A 24,839-nucleotide genomic window follows, 5' to 3' on the forward strand; every position below is an offset into this window, starting at 1 on the left:
TGTCTGAAAAAATGCTCATGCTTCTGATATTGAACTGTGAACTACACAGTGCCACTACTGATTCTTTAATTTGAATGTAAGTGTTGTTTTTTCTTTAACTGAAGACAATCATGCAGGCTTGATCTTTGGCAGAGGACGACAGAGTGAGGAAAATGTTTTTAAATTCGTTGTGCTATGTCTTTGTTCATATCACAATACATTAACAAAAAATAGTTGTATCTTTTGTAGCTATGTACATGTTCTGAATAAGTGTTCATTAATAAAGCAGCGAGACTTTAGCTAACTGCTTGTAGTGTCAGATGAAAATATACGAAGGCATGCAGAATCGCTGACTAAATCAATCAGTAAATCAATAACTTTGCTGTTTTCACAGAAAACTGACCTCTATACTAGAAGAAAGCTTTGTAAACATTTCAACAGAATTATTGTTAGTTTGCCAAGCAAGCCTGAAACAATCTGTTCATGATTATCCATCCTGGAGCCAGCAAATACATTAAAAGTAAAATATTATTGAGAGAAGACAATGATTAATCTGTCCTATCTCTTAAAGTACTCTTGGTCCTGAAAACCTTCATATGCACAGGTGCGGTGTTTTACACACTCCCCTGGACTTTCGCTGACCCTCAGCTGCACTTTCCCCTTTAAGCCTTAAATAATATATGTGAAAACGTTTTGAGTGTGTGTGTGTGTGTGTGTGTGTGTGTGTGTGTGCAGGATTTGACCACATTACCTGCTGAGGTGTGCATCAGTATTATCAGCAATTACTTCTCAGCCAGACTCTTAATTTCCCTTCTGTAGAAACGTTTATTCTTGTAAGACAAATAACAGTGGTAAGTTACTTGGGTATGTTATGACATCCGCAGTTATGCTATATATATATGTGTGATATATATATATATATATATATATATATATATATAAATATATATATATATATATATGTTTGTTTGTGTGTGTGTGTGTGTGTGTGTGTGTGTGTAGCTACAGTATGTTTGTTTGTGTGTAGGCTATGTATTTTTTTAAATAGCCTATTATAATATAATATAATAGCTATTTGGTGTATTGAAATTGTTTTATTTCAGTTTCATAAATCATGTTTTGCATACGCATACAGATACTGCTTAAAATAATTATTAAAAATAATCAACGATTTCAGACATTAAGTATGGAGAGTGAAAGTGACATCACTTCCTACAATGGGCGATTGATCAGGTTTAACAGAAAAAAGTGCGCTATAACTCCACCTAGTGTTCAGATGTGGGATTAAGATGAAGCGTTCAAGCTACAAACTTGTTACTAGGCCTATTCGTAAAGGTAGGTACCTTAATCAAACGAAAATCAGTACATTTTGAAGTCTTCCTGACTCGATAACCATGTTTCACCTGTTGGCCAGCAAAATGGATAAAAATGGTTGTCGTGCGTTTTTCGCTGTGTAATGAAGTAAGGCGAGAGATTCCCACGTCTCAAAGCAGCACTTCAGAGTCAGACAGAGCTAAGCTTCAGTGTTTTACCATTTGGAAAGACAAGTCTTAGACAAATGCAGGTTTGGTTAGTGCCCACATTAATTAAAAGTGCAGTGGGCATAGACCATGCAGATAAAAATGTACATTTACTGTGGTAGCTGTACCTCAACATATGTTTGTTATGCAGTCCCATCACTTATTATGGTTAATTACCCATATGTAGCCCTTCATCGAATTTGTCTTACAGCATTATTGAAATGTATCACCAGGGGTTAGTGTCATTTGATACAATTTATTATTAAGTAATTATTCTCGTTAGAATTTTGCCACCTCATAATTCGATTTCGATTTAGGAAATCAAAATACGATTTTAAAACTTAATTCTTTACTTAATTCGTGTACATATACAGCAACAATATAGATTTTTTAACTTAATAGCTCTGATGACTGGCTAACTGTACATTATACTTTACATTAACTGTAGAAAGTATAGGTTGCTTCACGTTGCCTACTTTTGCAAAATAAGCAATATTACAAATATAGCCTAAGTCTGTAATTTCCTGGGTTTAGATACTTTGTGCAGTATTTTGGGATTTTATTTATATCCAGTTTTATATAGTAGCTATAGAGTTCTGAACTTCTGAATTACAATGCTTTTGAAAGAATTTGAAAGATTTTTATTTATTTTTTTACTATTTTTGTGAGAACACACTATTTTAATAAATACAAAAATACATCAGCTTATTGCGGATGAGTTAGTGCTAATGCTTTCTTCTTTCCAGAGTGAAAAATAATGTACGAGCACATGGTAGTCTTACTGAAAGTCCTGCTAACACATGTCTACCACATCCTGTCTCATATTCAAGCTCTGGGCTTGGACACACATTCTCAGGGAAATTAAATGCGATTTATTGCTGATTATCCCAGCTGGAAACCTGGGAGCCGGATGCACAGAATGAAATAAGCTTGTCATTTTTATTTTTTCAATCTGTGACACTTTCTTACTGAAAACCACACATTTTACCTTTGATTACAGAGTGAATGCTGTTCTACATGGGCCTGTTGCGGGTGACTGTTCCAGACAGCACTAATGGAGAGGTGGTGACTTTTATAGGAAGTTGCTTTTGAGAGGGTGTCAGACATCATTTTGATCGCAGATTGCATTAGAGCTTGTCAGGTACTGATTTTGTCTGCTTTACACTAAGAACTGCTTGAACTTTTCTATAAGGTTCAGTTCAGCGCTGGGGCCAATAATCTGTTGTAGGTTTAACCAAAACTTTCTTTAAAGAGCTAGCTCACCCAAAAATTAATATTTTTTTATTAATCTTCTCAACCACATGACTTTCTTTCATAGACCGCAATAAGAGATTAAAGCTGGTCACCATACACTTTCAATTCACTTTCAATTTTTTTAAAAAGAACATCTTAAACATTCTGCTAAGTGTCTCTATTTTAGTTTCACAGTTACAATTAAGGCCTACATGATTATAATGATATGATGTTCATAAATAATGACAGAAGTTTCTTTTTGGGTGAATGCATAAATTTTTTTTTTTTTTTGTTAAATTGTAAATAAAACAAAGATTATTGGAGTAAGTTTTACAAGAAAATACTATTTCAGTCTTTCAGCCATTTCCTTGTAATTATTTGTGACATTAACTAGAAATTTCTGAGTGTAAATAATAAAAATACTTATTTTATAGTGTATTACAAAATGACATGCCATAATTCTAATTATAGTGAAATGAAAATAGCACCTAAATTCATTCATCTACATCCATCCACTAATGCTGCTAACAAGTTTATGGAGGCTTTAATTTGTTAAATTTGACCATCTGTATATCAGGATTTTAATTGTTCTGATAAATCCATAAAACAACTTATGGTGCATTCACATTAGATAAGACAACAAAACTAATTAAAGAGTAAGCAATAGATAATTATGTTATTTTTGCACTGAATCACAGTAATTACGCAACCAGAAAAACACACGTTGGTCAACTGCAACTTGAAATACCCCAAAGATTTTGAGCTATATTTAGATAATTGGGCTCAGGCAAAGGTCTTTAAGATTTATTGGGCCATTTCTAAGAGGGGAAACATTGAAAGTAGTGGTTAAAAATGCTAATTTTGTCTGATGACTTACCTCTGTAGATTTTTTTTCTTTGTGTGTGTGTTGCTTTAAAAAAAAAAAAAAAAAAAAAAAAAAAACAGATTCTGTACACAGGAACAAAAAATACTTCACCAAAAATATATATATTTAACTCCTGCTCATACAAAACTCTCACATAATTATTACAGTGTTTGAAAAGGACTATTTGGTATAATGTTTGAATATTTTCTACTGGCACATACAGAAAAGATAACTAACCATATTAAAACAAATGTTGTTGTGAAACATGTAATATGTCTTTGCATTTTACTGTGTGTATATACTGTAATCAACATGCAAAATATTTAGCACTGTGCTAAAACGTGCAATTGGCAGTTTGCAAATTATGAGACCATCAGTGTACAGAAAGATGACGACAAAGCATTCTAATTATAATGGACTATCAGAGGGTGGGCAGCCCTAGAGTGCTCAACTGGATCAAAATGCGTCAGCTCTGCAAGAACAGAACTCTGTGTCTGCCATGGCTTAGTGGGTATGCCTTGGCTGAAGGCAGCCTGAGAGCCACTTAATAACAGTGAAGAACAGATTTTTCACCATATGTCATGCAGGTCTTGCTGGGCTTGCATCTACCCCTACTATTCTGCTGCCCGCCTGCTTGTCTGCCTGCCTGCCTGATCACTTCCTACCTGCCACTGTACATTACATGTCTTTATTCCGCTCGGGTGTGGAATCGTATGTCCATAATGTACAAGATGCGATCAATGGCAAACCTCAAGGAGAAGATTAAGCACAGCTAATCATCCTCTCCTGGCTCTTGCCGTGTGAAAACAAGACACACTTGAGGCCATCGGTGGAATGTTTTAGAGTTCTGCATTAATGTTCTCTTGCGCTTGGCCAAACTCCTGCTCTGTCTACTTGGCCCTAGTGTATGGATGGAAAGTAACCTCTCTGTATGTACCTGCACGCCTACAGCTTTTCCACAAGCCACCAAAGCAAAACTGATGTTGTTCTTTCCCCAAGTGTTTCCAAATGAATCACTTTTAAAGGTGGCAATGGTGATCACAGTTTAAACTCCTCTGGTTAGAAAGCAGCTTTCCTCTGTCTCTTTCTTCACTCTGATGTTTTCATTGAACCTTTTAACTTTATTTTCTCAGGATGCTGCCACACTTCATTCACCATTCAGAATTAGTGATCAGAGATGGTGGTAATATTTAAATTAACATGCCATAGGACTATGTAGAATATATATAAACTAGGGATGCACCATATTATCGGAAATTATCCCGCCGATAAAGGCTTAAAGGTAACACTTTACAATAAGGTTCCATTAGTTACTGTTAGTTAAGGTATTAACTAACATGAGCAAACAATGAACAATACATTTATTACAGTATTTATTAATCTTTGTTAATTTTAGTTAATGAAAATACAGTTGTTCATTGTTGGTTTATCTTAGTTCACAGTGCATTAACTAATGTCAACAAGCACAACTTTTGATTTTAATAATGCATTAGTAAATGCTTAAATTAACATTAGCTAAGATTAATAAATGCTGTAGAAGTATTGTTCATCCTTAGTTCATGGTAACTAAAGTAGTTTACTAATGTTAACTAATGAACCTTATTGTAAAGTGTTACTGGCTTAAAATATAAAAATCTGCATCGGCCCGATATAAAAAATTATGCCGATATGCCTTGCTGATAAGACGAATTACTTGCATGTGCTCAGGGTGTGCTAGCAATAAAATCACGTCAGCAGTGTGGTCATTCTTGAAGCAAACTTTTGCCTGAATGGTGAATAGATTCACTGTTTTGGATTGCCAAATGCATAATCGGAAATCTGGAATGTGTTGAAACTACAAACCAAGGTTCAAATCAAGGGTTTGAAGCAATGCAATAGAAGAACCATTTTAGGTTCCCCATATAATTTACATTTATGCATTTAGCAGACGCTTTTATCCAAAGCAACTTACAGTGCGTTCAGGGTATACATCTTTTTTTTTTTATCAGTATTTAATATTTCCTAAGATTTCCTATTTCCTAAAAGAACCATTTTTTTTCTTAGTGTGAAGAACATTTCAATAATCTGAAGAACCTTTTCTCACTATAAAGAACCTATTGTGCCAATGAAGTTGTCTTTCACCCCACCCTGCTTTTAACATCTGCCATGGTTAATAGGTTCCATCATGATATGACATGAGTGTTGGGCTTGTTACTCCAAAAATGTAATTTATTACTTGTTACTGGTTACTCCTTTCAGAATTAATATTATTTCTTTACTTATTACTATTTGGCAATAGTAATTAGTTACACTACTAGTTACATTACTTTTCTTTACGCCCCCACAAGTTGTAATTTTGTATCTTCCCCATAAAATTCTTCTAAAATGTTACTAACAATATATTTCTGCCTCATCATTTGACCAAAATCTACATGGGATCACAGTCAGAAGTTTTTGCAAACACTCAATGGTGATTGATTGTGACTTTTACGTAAAAGTGTTGTATTAATTGTCATGTGTAGCTTGAAGCTAATTGTAGCTACAATTTATCTGTTACCCAAATATGATTATATTTCATGAAGAATTTTATCAAAAGAAATCACATAAGTTTATAAGATTTTTAATTATAGTAATATAATTGATATTGGGATCAGAGGGATGTGGGTGGGCAAGACGTATAATGCCAGAGTAAAGTAATGCCACAATTACACATCACACTTTTTCTCAGGACAAAATCAGTGTAATGGCAATATTTCCAACCCCTGAATGTAAACTTTTCCATATTCTAAGCTTTCCTGATGCACTGGTGACTTCATGTGCTTGTCCGAGTCATGAAAATTATGAAGATAAATCAGGGAATTATTGGCTTGTTGAATTTCAATTCAGTAGGGGTTGAGGTAGGGCTGCACAATTAATCGAATGCAATTAATCCCAAACATCAAGCACCACAAGAAAACATGGGCTTATCTACCTGAGGGAAGACGTTATCAACAACTGATTTCAGGTGGAGCAGCATTTACTACGCAAAGCCATAGTTCTCTGACAAGCTATGCAAAATCACATTCATAATCGCAGACAATATAAGTGTAGGATTATGAAATCGATGAAATCGATTGTGACAGCTGTTTGCGTTTCTTCTCAGTGAACTACGGCTCTGTGTTGTAAATGCTGCTCAATCTCAGAGCATGTGAAAATACCGCATTTAATAACATGTTTTAACTCCAAATTCACTAAAATAAATCCTTCTGTGAGATGATGTGGCTTCTTAAACTGAATAATTAAGGCAAACAATATTTCATTGTATTCTAAGCAGTGATAAAGCTATGTCGATTAGCATTTCATTATAGATATACTTTATTATGATGAAAATTATAATAAGAACTCATAAACCGTATATTGCGGTAGTCGTGTGTTTATTAGTCACATTGAATCAGTGAAAGCAGTTAAATCTTCTGTTTATTCAGCGATAGGCGTTTCCAGGATTTCTTCTTTGGGGCATATTTGGATTTTCAGCGTGAGAGGGCCCTCTGGCCTTTGGATGGAGATTTACTGCTAATCACAGAACCGTGCTTCACTGAAAGATACGCATGACAATCGCAGCTTCTGACTAATCGTGATTTTTTTTTTTGCCTTTGCGATTTAATTTAGATTAATTGTGCAGCCCTAGGTTGAGGCATCAAAAGTAGGGCTCCCAAGTGTCCCGTATAAACAGGGATGTCCAGTATATTGGGCCTAATTGATTTGCCCCGTGACCTCCCTTGTCTTGTTTATTGACTGCTACGCTGATCACAACACTTGACATTGATCACCGGCACCTGTCATCATCCAGTCACAGCCCCCTCACATGCATGATCAGTATGCGTTAAGTAAATCACAAATTGTGAACATAACTGTTTGAGGAAGGCTTAAGACAAAGCGGAAATCTCTGCTGGTTGGTCGCTCACGTTTCACAGCAAGCGGGACTCGCGCTAACGGCAATTACTGTCAGTGTTTTTTGTTTTCAGCAAATCTGTTTTGGTGAATGCAAACAACGTAATAATTTTTCATGCCTCCAACATCCAGCTGCACAAGAAAACATGGGCTTATCTACCTGAGGGAAGACGTTATCAATAAGGGATGTCTTCTCTCACTACTGTAATGTTAAATAGAGAAAAACATTCTACATTTAAGTAACTTCTATCATATTCTTAACTTTGGACCTTATTCTTGAAACACAAAATGACAAATAAAAAAGTGTCAAGCACCAAAAGCAGAAAATCTCTGAGCATGTGCTTCCATGCTTCTTTATGGGCAGTTGTGGCCTAATGGTTAGAGATTCGGACTTGTAACCCAAACGTTGCGGGTTTGAGTCTCTGTACCAGTAAACGTACAGCTCTTTCTTCCACCCTTCACTGCTTAATGCTGTGTGCGTGCACTTGGATGGGTAAAATGCAGAACGAAAATTCAGAGTATGGGACACTATACTTGGCTACACATCACGCCACTTCACTTTATAAGAGAAAGGGGAAAAAAATCTTTGCCTATAAATTAATTTTGGAAAGTTTTACAGAAGCACTTCGCACAAGAGAAAGCTGGAAGTAACAGACTATAAACAATGCTATAAGTCTGACTTTGAGACCGTCGCTGTCTCCTTTACATCTGGTTCTTATTATGATTCAGAAGTTTCAGCCAAGCCATATATATCTGTCCCTCTCAATATACAGAGAGACACAGCCAAGCATGGTCAGTATGGTGAACCACATCACCTAACGATCCACTCCTTTAGTGCTTACTAATGTCTTATTTACAGGTACTGTATGTGCCTTAATGACCACTGATAGCAAACATAGACATAAGTTGGTTCAGACATATTTCACACCTGATATAATAGAGTACCTTGATTTATAGTTAAGTCACCTTTATTTATATAGCGCTTTATACAATACAGATTGTTTTAAAGCCTCTTTGGGGGGAGGTTATAATTTAATCTCTAATAGTATCGATCTTGGAAGTAAAGAAGCTCATAAAGTCATTACTGCTTTGCTGTTGGGAAATGTCTGCACCGGCTGATACTTTATTTTTGGTTATTTTAGCCACTGTATGAAATAAATACCTGGGGTTGTGTTTGTTCTAAAAAAAAAGACGAAAAGTAAGCTGATCTAGCGGTTTTTAAGGCTTTTCTGTATGTAGAAGCACTTTCCCTCCATACAAAACGAAATACCTCTAGTTTTGTTTTATTCTAGTTATGCTCCATTTTCCGGGATGCTCTCTTAAGGGCGTGAGTGTGCTCGTTATACCACAGTGTCAGACTGTTTTCATTAATCTTCTTAAAGTGTAAAGGAGCGACCATCTCTAAAGTGCTAGAAAAGAGAGTCAATATTTTCTGTTACAGCAAAAAAAAATTTGAGCTACTGGATATGCTGAGGAATTGAGACAAATCGGGAAGATTATTTACAAAGCAGTGTACAGTGTATGAACAGTGTACAGGACTCACTAAGCTAGTAACATCCAAAGCCCTATCTAAGGCCCTAACATTCTTACTATCCTCAATTAAAGTTTGGATGCGTGTCTCTAGTTCTGAAATCTTCTGTCAGCCTAACTATTTCCCTGCATTTATCACATGTGAATCCCTCGCCGCTGACAGAAAAGGTTACACCATACATGTGGCAAGCAGTTCAAGTGACAATAACAGGAGAAGCCATTACTCACCATTGTTGTTGAATGATTCCGACTTGCTACAGTTGTTTGATGAACTTGTGAAAAACTGAGCAAGAGAGTAAAGAAATTGTGGGCGCAAATGACAAGCTAACAGGCTTACAAATGCTAACTTAGATTAAAAAGCAAATGATGTCAAATTAGTTTGATAGATAATATCAGAAATATGCGGAGCATTGTTATAATTTAGCTGTTTAAACAACAGAGAGTGACAGTAAAATAGCGATTCTAACAGAAAAACAGCAATACGGCAGACAGGAACCAGAGATTCAGTATATTTCAGTATATTTCAGTATATTTGTAGCTGGGTTATAATGTTGATAAAGTAAAATAATAATAATAATAATAATAACTGTTGATAATTTTAAAACACATTATATTTTTTCATCATTTTAAATTGTGTTATGTACCAAGTTAGGTTTCCTTCCTCCCTGTGTAATTTACAGTACTTGTTGTGAGAGAATTATCGTTTTAAAGTTTGCGGTTTGTACGTTTTTAAAAAATATTTTTGAAATAAGTTTATGCTCATCAAGGCTGCATTAATTTGATGAAAAATACAGTAAAAATAATATTGAAATATTTTTACAATATAAACTGTTATATGTTTTAAAATGTAATTTATTCCTGTGATGTAAAGCTGAATTTTCAGCATCATTACTCTAGTCTTCAGTGTCACATGATGCTTCAGAAGTCATTATTATGTGCTGATTTCATGCTCAAGAAACATTTCATATTGCTATCAGTGTTGTGCTGCTTAATAACTGTGATAATCAGGATTTTTTGATGAATAGAACATTCAATATCAATACAAATATTTTCACTTTTGTTTTATTTTCATTCATTTTAAGCATCCTTTCTGAATAAAAGTATCAGGGGGAAAAAGTCAGTAGAATTGCACAAGCTATGCATGTGTAAAACATTAAAGGTCTAATAAAAGTTTTATCTTAAACCATAAAAGTTCATGTATAGAAAAAAACATTTATATCCTAAACCAACAGATGGCAGTATGTCTTAAAGAAAAGTCTTCAATAACACACTTTAAGACTACAGCATGTGCTTATAACATACTGCCAATGTGAGAAGTTTGAAAGTTCACTAAATTTAATTGAGGCCTCTTAGTGACTTTCAATAGAATTATCTCCAGACATGATCTTTTTTTTATTTTTAGGGTCTATCAGATATGACATCCGGTCACCTCAAGCAGGACAAGCGCTGTTGTTGCCCATGAATAAAGTTGTGTAGGAACATTTACTACACATGGAAAATGTGGGCTGTGGTTTTCTTCTCTTCTTGGCTAGAGACTGCCTTAGTTAAAAAAATAAATAAATGAAAAAAAGGCAAAATGTTAACTGTTCCACATATATGTTCCCATGCAAGGGGGCAGCACTTTGGGTTGGTCCCCCAACCTATGTGAAGACCTAACATACTAATTGTTTTCTTCATATTCAATCTGTACAGAAGCTGTTTAGATATAAAACAGCAGAGAAAAATATGTCAGTCTGGTTAGATCACAAACATTTATTGTAGCTTTGCTTGTGTGTCCCAGTTAATTCTAATCACCATCAGTTTGAACAAGGCTGCTGCTATTTGTTGAGACTTTTAAGAGTGCTATTATGGGTGGTATTGCCAGTGGTATTGGTGCACTTGTATAGAATTCTGCTACACTCATTTTTATGACAGCAATCAAGTTTCTGCTTCATTTCATTTATAGGGAGGAGAACATGTCACTTTTTTTTCTGAGTTCCTAACATTGTTCAGGAAGCACAATTCCATTCCATTAAGTTAAACAGTAAATGATACATCATGTGACCCCACATAGTTAATGATAAATGGATGATGTCTTATTTTGGGAATAATTGGTATATATTTTGAGAATAAAATGGTAGACAAAGGAAAATGATAATGCATAATGTTAATGATAATAGAAGTGCTGTACTAGTGACATACACTACACTGGAAAATTCCCAATAATCTGTGCACTTGATCAGTCTGTTTACAAACCCTCTTAATACTGATTGTTTGCTAGATGTGAAGATTTTTCAGGAGTACAACCAACATGTGTAGCACTGCTTCTGATACAACAGTGTATTTCTAATGAGGCTCAGGATCCATCGCAGTTAATGTTAAATGTACAAAATGTGTGGATCTTCTAGTCCGTTCTGATGTTGTAATAGATTTCAAGATGAAATTTTCGGGAGCAAAAGTTGTGAGTGTAGATTGGTAGGAAAATATTTTAGGTTCAAGGTCAAGCTTCCTTTAAAAATACATTTTTTTGTCTTTTATTAAAAAAAATTGATTTTGAATATGCAAGTGATCACATCAGTGATTATTAGAAGTTAGAACTACTTTTCTTACTGTTTAGATTAAAAATAATTTAAAAGACTGATAAGACTGTTAGAAAAACAAATGAAAGCAAGAAGATTGATGGGTTGATCTAATTGGTAGATGCACAAAAGATGTCACATCAACCTATTTGTGTCAACGTGTGTTAACATGGTGGTAATACAGTTTTCATGTACAGTCAGGCACAACTACTAAAATTAGCAATGCAAGATGTCTTTGTATACTGACAGATTCAATCTCACCTCTCTTTTTACTTTAGTTGAAAGAGAACTTGAACATTCGTACTTTGTGCCAGTTTCCTAGCAAAATAGAGAAGCATTAAGACACCACAGACATGCTTACCATAGTTGCATTTATTTGAAAACAGCAATCTGTATTTTTTTCACCTGTGCTTTGATTCGTCAAAACTGATATTGTACATATTGTTTTTCCACTGAAAATCACAACGTTACCCTTTTTATTTATGTTTTTGTTTTATTCTTTTTATTTGTTTCAATACAATGATTTGTGCTTTTGATACCATAGTTTGAAAGACATGTTAATACAGTTAAGTGAATAGCAGGGACTACTGACAAAGATGTCAAAGGAGTCAGTTACATAGATCATATATACACAATACAAAATACAGATATACGCACAAGAGTGCACTGGCTCCATACTCCAGTTCAGTTAGGTTGCTTCAACTCAAAATTCCAATCCCAGTACTAAAAGTGATATAATTTGGGATTCTTTAGGAAGGTTTAGGAAACATAAGGTGCATTTTAGGAGTTCTCAGTATTGGAGTTTTCATATGTACATTTATTAAAGTGTTTACGGACTGATGACATGGCCCATGACGAACTCCTTCAATGTGTGAATATGTATGGCTATGAGCATATACAGAACCGTAAGCATCCGATATTTACATCTGTTGGAATGTTCCCCATACTAATCATCAACAAGTCAAATACTTCAAGCAACATAATTCACAGAAGATCAAAATACCTTTCACATCTACCTCAATAAGTGGTGGAGGAAATGCAGAAGTGCGAAAGTTGATTCACTTAATGCTTAACAGTTCTACATTTAAAATGTGAACGGTGAAATTACAACTAGTGTAGCCTACCAGCCAATAGGAAAGAGAAGGGTACACGCACTTAGAACCAACTACCATACTGTATGTGGGTGTCATTCTAAAACGTGCAGATATATCATTTTTCTGTATACTAGGTATATAAACATTTACTTAAATTATATAGAATTCTAAATAAAGAGAGTTTACTGAGAAGTATATGCACACATACTTCTAAATATATAAAGCCATATTACATGTACATAATTTTTTGCTCTAATTATGCAATAGTAAAACCCATGCTTTACATAGAAAAGGCATCCACAACATTAAGAAAAATGTACAATTTATGAAACATGATACAATAAATAGTATTATAGAATCGCTGCTGTACACAAAAGCCATTTAATTTCACACATATAAAAATATGTTTTAGTGCAACCTTACATGTATTGATACTTCACATCATTCAGACTAAAAGTGTCCAAAAAGACGGTAAATTGCATTTATTACAAAGCAGGATACACAAAACTCGATATATATATTTACATGTCTTCGTGTTTAATGCTTATAAGAATATAAGCAAAAAGTAAGGAAAAGGCACACACATCTGTACATTTTTTAAAAGTACCAGACAAAGTCCATAAGCAATTTTGGTCAGGCTCATATATAAGTACACACACACACACACACACACATATATGTATGTATGTATATGTATGTGTGTATGTTTATTCTTTAAAACTTTAAATAAGAAAGTAATTATAGTTGAGATAGCAAACCATGTTATAAAAGGCATGCTATACTTGTACATTAAAACCACTGAATCAGTTCACTTGTTTTATGTGTGTGCATGGATGTACTGTACATGTGTAAATATAAAATGTGTGAGCATAATTAACCACTCTCCCTTCGACCTTGTTCACCTGTTGTTAATAGCGTCTTTTAAATCTTTGCCTTTCTTTATGGTCACTGGCCTCTCTCCATGGCCCTGTTGGCCAGACGCTTGCTCTGCCGTCTCTGTGTTGAAGAGAGTAGGATGGCTTGCTGTGGGAGTCTTTGATGTGGCAGACACACTGCTCTCTGCTCTGGAGTGTAGGGGGTGACTGATCTCTGAGCTGCAAAAGTGCTGCGCTCTCAGTGCACAGTCTTGCTGAGCTGCGGGTGAATGAGATAATGTGTGCTGATGGTAAGGATCAATTGGAACTGTCAGTTTTTCAGGATTTTCTTCTGAGGCAATGCACAGTGAGGCAATTGCCTTAGTGCACGTTTGGATGCACTCTTCCTGCTTGCTCTCCTTGTCAGAGCTGTCATCTCGTGACTTTTGTGAGGAAGGTGATGGAGCCTTGGGGGACATGGATTTTTTGTGGGACTGAGGTGAGTCTTCTGGGCCTCTGCTGGGGGGCCCTCTACCCTCGGAAAGGTGGAAGGACACCTCACTGGTGCTGGACTCCTCTGAGGTGCTCTTCTGCAGGGGAAAGCGTGTGGGGTGGACATGACCAGTGACAGGAGTGGGCACAGAATGGACCATCTGGATGCCGCCAATGGGTATCATGGAGAACGGAGTGCGGATCTGTTGCTGGGAGTGCAAGGGAAGGTGGCTAAATAATCCCTGGTGGATGCAGGGGGTGTCTGCATTGCGAGCATCCCCTTGAAGATGAGATGTCTTTAGCTGGTCCTAAACAGTTGAAAGATATGGTTTATTTATGTTAAGAAAATATTCCTGGAAAATCTTAAAGGCAGTGTTTAGACAAATCCTTGTGAAGCTAAATTCACTTTAGGTGATAAGATTGGCAAAGAATTCTGCTTATCTGGGGCTTGTTTCAAAGTTATTTAAACTGGACCTCTTGGAAAGTTTGGAAAATTTAACAAGACCGCAAAGAACAAAAACAATAGTTGCCAGTAAAAATGGCCAAGCTTACATAATAGACATTGCTCATTTATCTTATTATCCCCCTAACTCCATGGTAACAAGCCAGGTAGCACTGAAATGAATTACATTACTGCATACACTGTATAGGCACTGCAGTTTTCCATTTTCTCCAGGGAGTTCTAAATCAACTAGTATACAGTATAAATAAATACTCCATCCTGTTTTATGATGGCCATTTGTTAGTAGAAACATTAACCGACTATCACTACAATTTACTTGTCCACACTTGCATTGCAATCATATACTTGAGCTTTGTATACTTCATTAAGGATCCAACATGCTGTATGCTGACTATTGCCTTAACTCTGGCATATCGTTATTATTATTCCTCACTTTGAACAGCCAGGATTTTTATCCCTTAACTCACCAAACTTGGCATGCATGTAAAGTATCCAGTCACTTGCACTGTGTAATGTTAAAGAGATATGGTTGCCTAGCTAGTGCACTGTTTACAGCTATATTATAATTTTGATTTAAAGTTTTATAAGTTACTGTTATAAGTTATAGAAACAAACTTACCACCTCCAGTTCTGCATGGCTTTTGGTCTTTTGGCTTAATGATATCATCTCTGCATGTGGGCTGGGGCTGTGCATCCATGCGCCGCTTTGATAATGGAGACCCCTCCTGGGGGACACAGGTCTGATCATGCCCCTGCGGCTTCTGGGAGAAAGTCTACCCGAGAGATCCCTTCCTGGTGATGTCGGCCGTCCTGTCTGGGAGATGGGAGAAAGATGTCCTCTTGGAGAAAGGTCCCTTCTCGGTGACAGATCCCTTCTGTAAGCATCCCGCCTGGGGGAGATATGCCTAAGGGGAGATGCTTCTCGCCTTGGTGACAAACGGCCACGTGGGGAGAGGTCCCTTAGAGGGGACAGATATCGTCTAGAGGAAGGTGAGCTTTCTCGCAGAGGGGAGGAATCACAGCCAGGTGAAGACAGACGGGAGCAGGAGAAGTCAAAGGAGGATGAGCTGTGTTCTGGAGAGAGAGCAAGGTCTTCATCCATAGAGCTAGGCACATCCAGTCTGTTTTTGTGATCTTCGCCCAGAGCCCCTTGAAGGAGCTTCTGGTATTCAGCCATCTGGGCCTCTCCAACTTTCTCACTGGGTGCCATGAGTTGGGTGATCTGAATACTGGGCAGACTAGTGAAATAAGTGAAAAGAGGCTGTTTGGAGACAGAGGCCAGAGGCTCTGGTGTGGATTCCTGTGAAGCAGCGACTGCAGTGATGGAGAGTGAGGGGATGGCACATGGCTGTGGGCTTGTGCTTCGAGAACGTGTCTTCGGCGTTGAATCACCATCATACTCGTCATCATCATCCTCATCTTCATCAACTTCATCACCATCCTCTTCAGCACCCTCTGAGTCATCAGCATCAGAGAATTGGTGCTCTGCCATTATCTCTGACATGCCAATCTTTTCCGATGTTCTTTGGACCTCCTCAGTGTCTGGAAAAACAAGAGCAATAGCACATTTTCTCAGCTGACTTTCACAGGTTAATCAACACTGTTTGAAGAATTTTAATAGCAAATTGTGTTTAATCTGTTCCTAAATATCAGTTGGTCTAGAAAGGTTACTGGGTTCCTTTGCTTTCCACTGATTGGGCAAAATATTGTTTTTAGTTTATTTGGTTAATTATTTTGTTATTTTATTTAAAACTGGCAGTAGCAGGGTTCTGTTTTTAATTAGGCTAAGGTGGCTTTCACATTGGGCTCGTTTGCTGTGGTTCGAACCCGAGTGTGATTGTTCCTGGCACCCCATGCTACATTGGTCTGGTTTCACTCTCTCTTGATTCTGTCGAACCCCAGTGCATTTGTGGTCATCTTGCATCATCACAAACATGCACGTATGATAGAAAACAGAACATGTGTCAATATATTGTGTTTTTTATTAATTTGGTACTATTATGCTCAGCAGAGTAAACGATATATCACTTGAATCAGTTCTTATCTCATATACAACAATATAATAAACAAAAAGCTCACTACCACTCAAATCCCACTCAGACTGCAGTTGCTACACGCGAATACACTGCAGGCTCACTCTCGCTCAAATCCATGGTAAATCAGCAACACTATCATAACTTATATGTGTTTTATTGAAGAAAATACATTGTAATCGGTTAAAATGCATGTGCAGGTTACTTTACTTCCTGAACAAGTGCACACCCGTGTCCATGTTGCTTTCATATTCACGCGAACCGCCCCACAGTTCGAATGCGATCAAACTCAGACCACCTCCTTCAGGTAGTCTCGGCTTTGGTACCCCGATGTGCACCTGCATTCACCTGACAGCTTTCACACTAGCCAAACATACCAAACTCTGATGTCAATCAAATCCGGGTGCGCACCAAACGTGCTAGTATGAAGGTGCCCTACTTTTCCTGGACCAGTGCTACTTCCAGCCGCCAACATATACTGCAGTATTGGCTCCTCTCAATAAAAAGTACCCACAATCTGAATCATACCTGGTTCATCTGTTTCCGCCTCATCCACAGATGTCACTGACACTCCAAGCTCTAAGCACTTTTTCATGTGAGCTTTTGACTTCATATGTTTGGTAAGGTTTCCTAAAAAAAACAAAACAAAAAAAAAACAAAACAGATTTTATAGAGTTTGAATTGCTTGCATTGGCATGCCCAAAATGATACCTATCCCTCAATTTATTCTGATTAAATAGTTTGTTTTAAAGTTTTATTCAAATTATAAAATTGTTTTAAAATGTTTTGTGTGCATTTGCATGTGTGTTGTTATAGGAAATGGATGAGAAAACCCACCTTTTGTTTTAAAAGCAAAGTTGCAGAACTTGCAGACATATGGCCTGACATCTGTGTGTGTGCGAATATGTTTCTTCAGCATGCTTGGCTTTTTACAGCGGATCCCACACTCCTCACAGATGTACTTTCCCCGGCCTCGGCCACGCACATAAACATAGTCTTCATTGGATTTGTACCTGAAATAAAAACAAGGGAAGGGCTATTTACATTATTGGAGGTTTTAAAATATATTGGTGAATGCTGATGGGGAATTAAATCACATCAAAAAGATCACATTATATATTTTGAAAGCATAATTCTTTTATGTTTTAAACTAAAATATTTTCACAGCTGTATCAATTTAATTTTTTTATATATATATATATATATATATATTTATTATATGGAGCAACCAATGCTTTAAAATGCTAAAAATAAGATACACACACACACACACACGCTGTAGTCATAGACATTCCAGATTCTTGAGTTCAACTGATTTAGGCACCGCACCATTAAATTTGTATGTTGATAGATGTTGATTTCCTTAGATCGTAATATTTGTTTCCCAGCAGTCTTAAACTTTCAATTGGATTTTAGGGAAGACCCATCTTGTATAAAGAACACTTAGTTATATGTTCAAAAAGTAACCACACATCTTCACATACCCTCCTTCAAAGATTTTGATACGAGTAGGTTCAGCCTGCTTTGAAGAAGCTTCTTTTTCTCCATGGTCCTCTTTTCCCCTGTCTCTTAAGCTGATTCCCTTCATTTTCTTCCCAAACTTTCCAACATCTAACTGTATAAGCTCTGGCTTCAACTGGAAATGTAAACAAAAAAGAGATTAAATAATGAATCCTAAAACTGTAAGCATAAAACTTTAGCAACATAATATGGTCTGTGCATTTTCTTATTTTTTTAACATTTTGATCATTTGAGAAATTAAAAAACGAGCAAAAGGCAACTTTTATGTTTCAACATTAACGATAATACTACTACTAATAATAATAATACAATGATGATAATAATAATAATAATAATAATAATAATAATAATAATACTACAATGGTCTGCTTTCCCTAACATTCTATGTGAGAAATAACAAACAATGATTCTTTACATTAACTTGTTTCTTTATATTTGTATAGTGTCTTTAAATTGTGCTGACCCAAACCAAAGTGAACCATATCAATCAATGGATCAGTGGAATTAAATGCATATTGTTATTTGTAAATTTAATTTGAATAAAAAAAAAAGTGTTCTTGTGTATTTTTAGGAGCAGTCAGGAATACCTGCTCAAACTTCTGTTTCCACCGGAGGGATGAAACAAGTTTTCCAGTGCCAGGTTGATACATAGCAGCCATTGTATACATCTCAGTGTTCCTCCTCTGTTTGGACCGCAGAAGTGCCAAGGTGGCCTTGGTGCTGAGGTTGAGTGGGTTGGGGTTGTAAGAGCTGACACACCAAGAACCATACACAGAGGTTAGGGGAGTTGTGTGTGTGTAATTTGGCTTGGTATAATTTAGGAAGCACCAGCTGACACTGGTTGGTGTGCGAAGACTTGGGAATTGAAAAAACTGATGGACATCTGCCAGGTCAGTAAGCAGAAGAGTGCTGCCAACAACTCCACCACCCTGATTGGCAGCTAGCTGCACCAGCATGTTTACTGGGAACTTGTTACCAATGTTCTGCTTAGATTCTTCTTGAGTATCACTTGAGGAGATTACTGATTGTGGGCTTGAGCTTGCCTCTGGGGTAGACTCATCAACATCAAGTTCTTCTGGGGAATCTGGTCTGCTAGCCACATTTGTAATAATTTGCAAGGGTGGAATGAAGTTGTCTTTTGGTGGCACATCAGGTAAATGAGGTGCAGATGGGTACCCAAGGAATTTAGATGACAAGAAATCAGTGGGTGGAGATGAGGACATCCTCTCTTGTTCATCTATGGAGTCATCTCTCTTTGAAAATTCAGGTTTGGGTGACTTATCTTTCGGTGCACTGGAATTGCTCAGCTCAACTGCACTAAGCTCTTTTACGATCTGGCCATACATCTTTTCTTCCTTGACCCGTTTCTGGTGTTTGGTTTCAATAAAAAGTTCAAGACTGCTAGCTGGCGACAACATTCTCTTACTCCCCCCGATACTAGAGGAAGCATCTGTAGTAGAGATAGTTCCTGACGTCAAAGACAAAGGAATTCCTGTATTAAGGCTCCCAGGTAAATATTCAGGTACTTTCCATATTGGAATATTTAAGGACCCTTCTGAATGTCCTAATATTTTGGATAAATTGATGCCTACTTGGTGCTTTGATGCAGTGCCTGTTAGTGAAACAGTCGACACATTGTCTGTGCATAAAACTCTGATAGAAGTTGTGCTCTGAGAATGAGTGACGAGGAGTTGTGAAACACTTGTATACATAACACTACCATAAGATGGCACATTTGTTTGGATCCTGACTGGTACCACCATTCCAGGGAGTGATGGTTGTGAACCTACATTTTGAGTGGCAAAGATAGGCTGAACTTGTTGTAAGAAGCTTGTAGTAAGCACTTTAGATGACAAGACCCCAAGTTGCTGTGGGGAGGCTCTTGAGGGATATGGATAGTTGTGACTTACCCCGTCAGTTTTTGAGTCTGTTTGCACCTGAATTTGACGATGAGGTTGGTATGGTTTCTGTAGCATGGGCTGTAGATTTGGCTGTTTGATATGTAGTTTCTGTAACTGTTGTGTCTGGAACGGCAGGTGCTGCTTGTTTCTTTGTGTTGATTCAGGATGCCAGAACATTGGCTGAAATGGCAAGAAAGGTGAAGATGGCAGGTTGCTCTGAAGTGAAGAGTGCTGAATTATATCCTGGGTCATGTGCTCATGTACTGAATGCTCACTATCTGATGAAAGCTGTGCAGGCAAACGAGGAGCATTCTGAAAATGATCCTCAGGTAGACTGTCCTCACTGATGCTTTGTTGCAGCAAGTGATGTGATGCAAGAACTGACTGTGTACCTCTTCTGGGTCTTGCCAAATCACTGGTTACACAATAGGATGTACCAATTAAAGCAGCTTGAGAAACTTGCTCAGAATGCTCTTGTTTGATATTCAATTCTGAGATTGGCTCTTGAACCACTACTTCAGGATATACACTGAGAGATGCCTGTCTAACAAGGTAACCTCGTCTACGCTCCTTCATAGCTGAAGCACTTGCATAAACTTCTCCTTGTCTTGAACCGGTTGAAAGACTTCCATAATCAAATGACTTACTACGTATTTCTGGTACTTCAGTGGGTAAAGCACAGGGTGCCTGCTCTGATGATGAGCGTCGCATCTCTCTTTGATGATGGCCTGGTATAGACAGAGAATTGCCACTGCCTGGAACAGTTAAGAACTCAGACTGCTTAGCAAAGTCATCTTGCTTAGTTGGGGATACAGATTTGATGCTTTCCTCTCTGTCAAATGACATTGAAAAGCTTGAGCTATGAGATAAGTTACTTTCTTGACTAGGGCTTCTTGAAAGGCTAGTACAAGTGGACTCAAAGCTTGACTCCCCAGAAGAGTGTTCCATATCTGCAAGACGCAGACGTTTCTTCTTTGGAGGCAGCTTCTCTGCAGGAAGCTGGGACAATGTTTCACTCCTTTGTGGCCACTGAAATTCCTCAACATGTTTCTCTGGTTCTTTAGCTGGTACTTCAGGTTCTTTTTCTGGTTTGTCAGGCTCTTCTGTAACTCTTATTTCAGGCACTTGAATATTGGGTTGTCGTACCAGTTTATGGGGCATATGATACAGTGGGTTAGAAGAGAAAGATCCATGTTCATTGTCACCCTGCAGCTGTTCCATGCTTTCTGGTCTATGATGAGAATCAGGGCTCTGCACATCATCAATGTTTTCTGAGTCTGATTGCTCAGAATGATGTCCAGAATGCTTATCTGGCTGATAAAATGGATGTTCAATTGATTCAGTCTTCTCAAATGAGTTTGGCCTGCTGAGCGAATTAGTATGTTGAATGACAGATATTACATTACCAGCAGTCTTCGTGTCTGAATCTTGAACAAGTACAATGTCATCTGGAGTCATACATGAGCCTCTGTCAAAACTGTCTGATGGGCTGTGTGCTCTAAACATGGATCCCTTACTAGCAGGAGCTGCCTTGGCAGAATCTTGACTTCCTTGTCTTAGCTCGTAATCCCCTGTCATTTCAGTGGAGCCACTTCGACTGCTATCATCTTGTCCAAGGCAATCTTCCTCTTCACCCACACTTTTTTTCATGCGCCGTTTTCTTGTGGTAAACTCTGTCATTCCCACCTTTGTACCATATGAAGCGTATGCTGTGCGTACTTCTGGGCAAGCCATCTCTGACACAGAGCCTTTAAATTCTGGCATCAGAGGCCCTCTCTCTCCCATTTTCAAACTTGAGTTTGGACCTGTGATTTTCCCATAGTTCTCTGATTCTCCATGACCTTCTTGGGCAGAGTGTTCAAAGGCGGCCTGCCTCCTTAATCTTTTTAGGCCCGCAGCTCCTCCATAAAAGACGTCATCTTGGGTCATCATCTCATCAAATGAGTGACTCCCTCTTAGACTTGGTGGGACATTGAGGTTGGTTGGGGAAGGTGTTGGCATTGAGTTGCTTCTAATCAGTGGCCCTGAATCAGAGGGTGCTTCCAGAAGACTTGTGTTAGTTTGGCAAGAGCCAGCATGATAATGCTTTGGGTCACATACAGCAATTAATTGTGATTCTGCACAATCACTTTGATAAAATACATGATCCTCTGATATCTTTCCCATGGGTAACTCCTGCATGGCACTAGACCTATTGATATTAGTGTCTTGACTAGCAATAGCTACCATCCCAACTGTGACTGATTGCCTGGATCTGGAGTTGGTTCTGTGGTACCAAGTCCTTCCAAACATTATCTCTTCATATGTCTTTGCATTGGTGTTGGGTGGGCTTATTTGCTGTTCAGCGCTCTCTGAGCGGGAAAAGTAACCAGAATCCGTGCTACCTTTGCTGTGGGGGCTCAAGAGATTTTGAGACTGCTCTAAATCCTGGTCCTTTTTCTCAGTGAGTCTTAAGGCAAGTCTCCGTTTAACCGTATGAGATTCATCTCCTCTGCCCATCTGTCCACCAATAACTGAACCTTTAATGTCTGTAAACTGGGGACACTCTGTGGCAGGAGATGGTACCCCTTGTTTTGGAACAATTAAAATAGGCACTTTCATAGATGCCACAGACAGTTCCTCTGCTGGATCTGCATATGCTGGTCCCCTTTCCATTGGGCTCTTGTCAGACTCAAATGATATCTGTGGGCTACGTTTTTCAGGGAACAGTGCACCTTCTGCAGTTTCTTCATCAGTGTCAGTGCTTTGTTCACCATCAGAGTGTGCCTCTGCTTCCCCAACTGAAGATGCTTGATCAGTGTCTGTTCGAGTTGCTAACTCGGAGAATGGAACAAGTCCTGCTTTGATAGCATGAGCATGAGATTTTCTATGTTTATACAAATTGCTCTTGGTTTTGAATGAGAAACCACATGGAACACAGGGATAAGGACGCTCCCCTGTGTGGGACCGGATGTGTTTTTTAAGCACACTGGGTTTAGCACATGCCCTGCCACAGTAGTGACATATGTATTTTCCTGGCTTCTTGGGTTTTTGTTCCTTCTTATGACTTTCATCTGGCTGCTCGGATCCAGATTGGGAAAACTGTCCAAAACCAGTTGGAGACTTCTGACGGGGAAATACTCCATGAGAGCGGGAGTGTACAGGAAACATATCATCTGGTGGCAGAGATTGCAATTGCCCAGAGAAAGACCAGGCATGGGCCTCTAACCCAGGTTGTGGCTTTGTACCACCAAGGAAAGGCTCCTGCGGGTATGAATGTGGCAACTGGTAGGAGTAAGGCCGAGGGAAGACCTGTTGAAACTGGCTTTCTTGTGATGAATGTGTCACTCCAGATGACATCAGCTTTCCAGAGCTAAACTTCTGAGTGGAGCCTGCAAGGCTTGTCCCACTTGTAAGACTTTGTTCACGATGCATGTGTCTTTTAACATCTGGATCTGCAAAGGTACTTCTTTTCGATCCAGCAGAGGGCTCAGACACCCATTTTCTTTGTAAGGGGTTCTTTTCCCGTTGCTCCTTGGTGCATTTTTGGCCAACAGCAGGTTCGTGTGTCTCCATTTTTCTTAGTACTTCAATGGGGTTTCTTAAGATGTTTGCTAAATTACATTCATGTAAGCTGTCATGCCAGATGAGTTACTTAAGTGACTCCTAAATAAAAGGTCCTTTCACTTTCATACTTCAAGTGTTGCTCCACTTTAAAATGTAAATTATGTCCCTCTTTGACAATCAGGCCAGTATCTTTCCATCACTCATTTAAACAGTCCATTCACTTTTTGTTTCATCCAAGCTTGATCCTCTTCTGTTTGGTGTCCTCTGATGTTTCAGTATCTATAAGAGAGCAAAAAATTTAGTTTAAAGATTGTTTTTAGACCAGGATTATTATTCTACATGTATTTAAGAAAATACTGCATATTTAACATTACAACCTTAACATTTTTAAAAGCTGATGTCTAAAAAAGCTGGCAAAAAAAATTCTGTTGATCATGTAACTCTGTTACTGGTTGCTCATCATACTTCAATTACAGCTTGCTTTCTTGTTTTATTTCTTTCAGTTTATTTCTTTCATCTAGGCAGCTGCACAGCTGTGTACCTCTCGCCTAGCAAGTGTGTCAAGAGTTTTCAATGAACTGATGCAGAGGAGCTACCACCTCCCTCTGCTCATGAGTCATCATTAACAACCTTGCCCACTCATTTCCTAAAGAGACACAAACATACAAAAATAGCCCAAGAAATGCAAATGACATTCTACGTAGTGTGTGTAGGTGTTTAAAGGGCAAACTCTAAGCATTTTCTTCCTTAAGAGTTTTAGGTTTTTCAATGCTTTTAAAAACATTAACACTGTGAACACTTAAAGACAAAGGTGAGAGAATTACAGACCAAAATACAGCCTTAAGGTACAGTATGTACTCAAAGCAATAAATAGAACATGAACGTGTTTGTAAAGGGAAGGTACTGAACTCTCTGTGTGATGTATATCTTAATCTTAGGCTCGTTCTGATTGCAACAGACAGCATTGCCTGAGTATGAGTGAGGAAACTGTGTGACGCTGGTGTCTGGAAGGCGATGTGAGCACTAAAAATAGCAGGGCAGAAAAACCACTGGTATTTATAGCACTTGAAACATTAACTTTTGGTTTATTTTGTTTTCATAATTCTTCCATGCCTGACACAGGAAAGTATGTGTTCACAAACCAAGACAAACGATGAACTCCCCAGTTGCTTCCTATAGCACAACTTGCACATTTGCACAACAAACTTTCTGCCCAATTCTATAAATTAGTGAGGCTTTTAGAATGCAATGACAGAAAATTTTCTATAAAAGAACCACAATGTAGTTTCAAGATTCTCCTGATACTACTTTAAAGTACATAGATTTTTCTTTTGCTGTTTG

General features: G+C 37.8%; 1 protein-coding gene and 1 long non-coding RNA gene across 4 annotated transcripts in view; one reads left to right on the forward strand and one right to left on the reverse strand.

The window, feature by feature from the left end:
- Positions 1-1,214: 1,214 nt before the first annotated feature.
- On the forward strand, positions 1,215-12,159 carry LOC109064207. Its single transcript, XR_002013351.2, has 3 exons — positions 1,215-1,314; positions 2,500-2,640; positions 10,439-12,159. It is a non-coding gene; the product is annotated as an uncharacterized LOC109064207 (long non-coding RNA).
- Positions 11,952-24,839, reverse strand: part of LOC109112808 (human immunodeficiency virus type I enhancer-binding protein 2 homolog) — a 74,994-nt gene continuing 62,106 nt past the window's right edge. For all 3 annotated transcript variants that reach the window (XM_042778048.1, XM_042778050.1, XM_042778049.1), the window contains 6 exons: positions 18,639-23,777; positions 18,015-18,166; positions 17,368-17,543; positions 17,059-17,160; positions 15,117-16,039; positions 11,952-14,342 (listed from right to left, as the gene is read on the reverse strand). In XM_042778048.1, the coding sequence (XP_042633982.1) occupies positions 13,587-14,342; positions 15,117-16,039; positions 17,059-17,160; positions 17,368-17,543; positions 18,015-18,166; positions 18,639-23,507 (6,978 nt within the window). In that variant the 5' untranslated portion in view covers positions 23,508-23,777 and the 3' untranslated portion in view covers positions 11,952-13,586. The remainder of the gene's footprint in view (positions 14,343-15,116; positions 16,040-17,058; positions 17,161-17,367; positions 17,544-18,014; positions 18,167-18,638; positions 23,778-24,839) is intronic.

Source organism: Cyprinus carpio, chromosome A20 (assembly GCF_018340385.1).
Source record: "Cyprinus carpio isolate SPL01 chromosome A20, ASM1834038v1, whole genome shotgun sequence".
NCBI classification, from domain to species: Eukaryota; Metazoa; Chordata; class Actinopteri; order Cypriniformes; family Cyprinidae; genus Cyprinus; species Cyprinus carpio.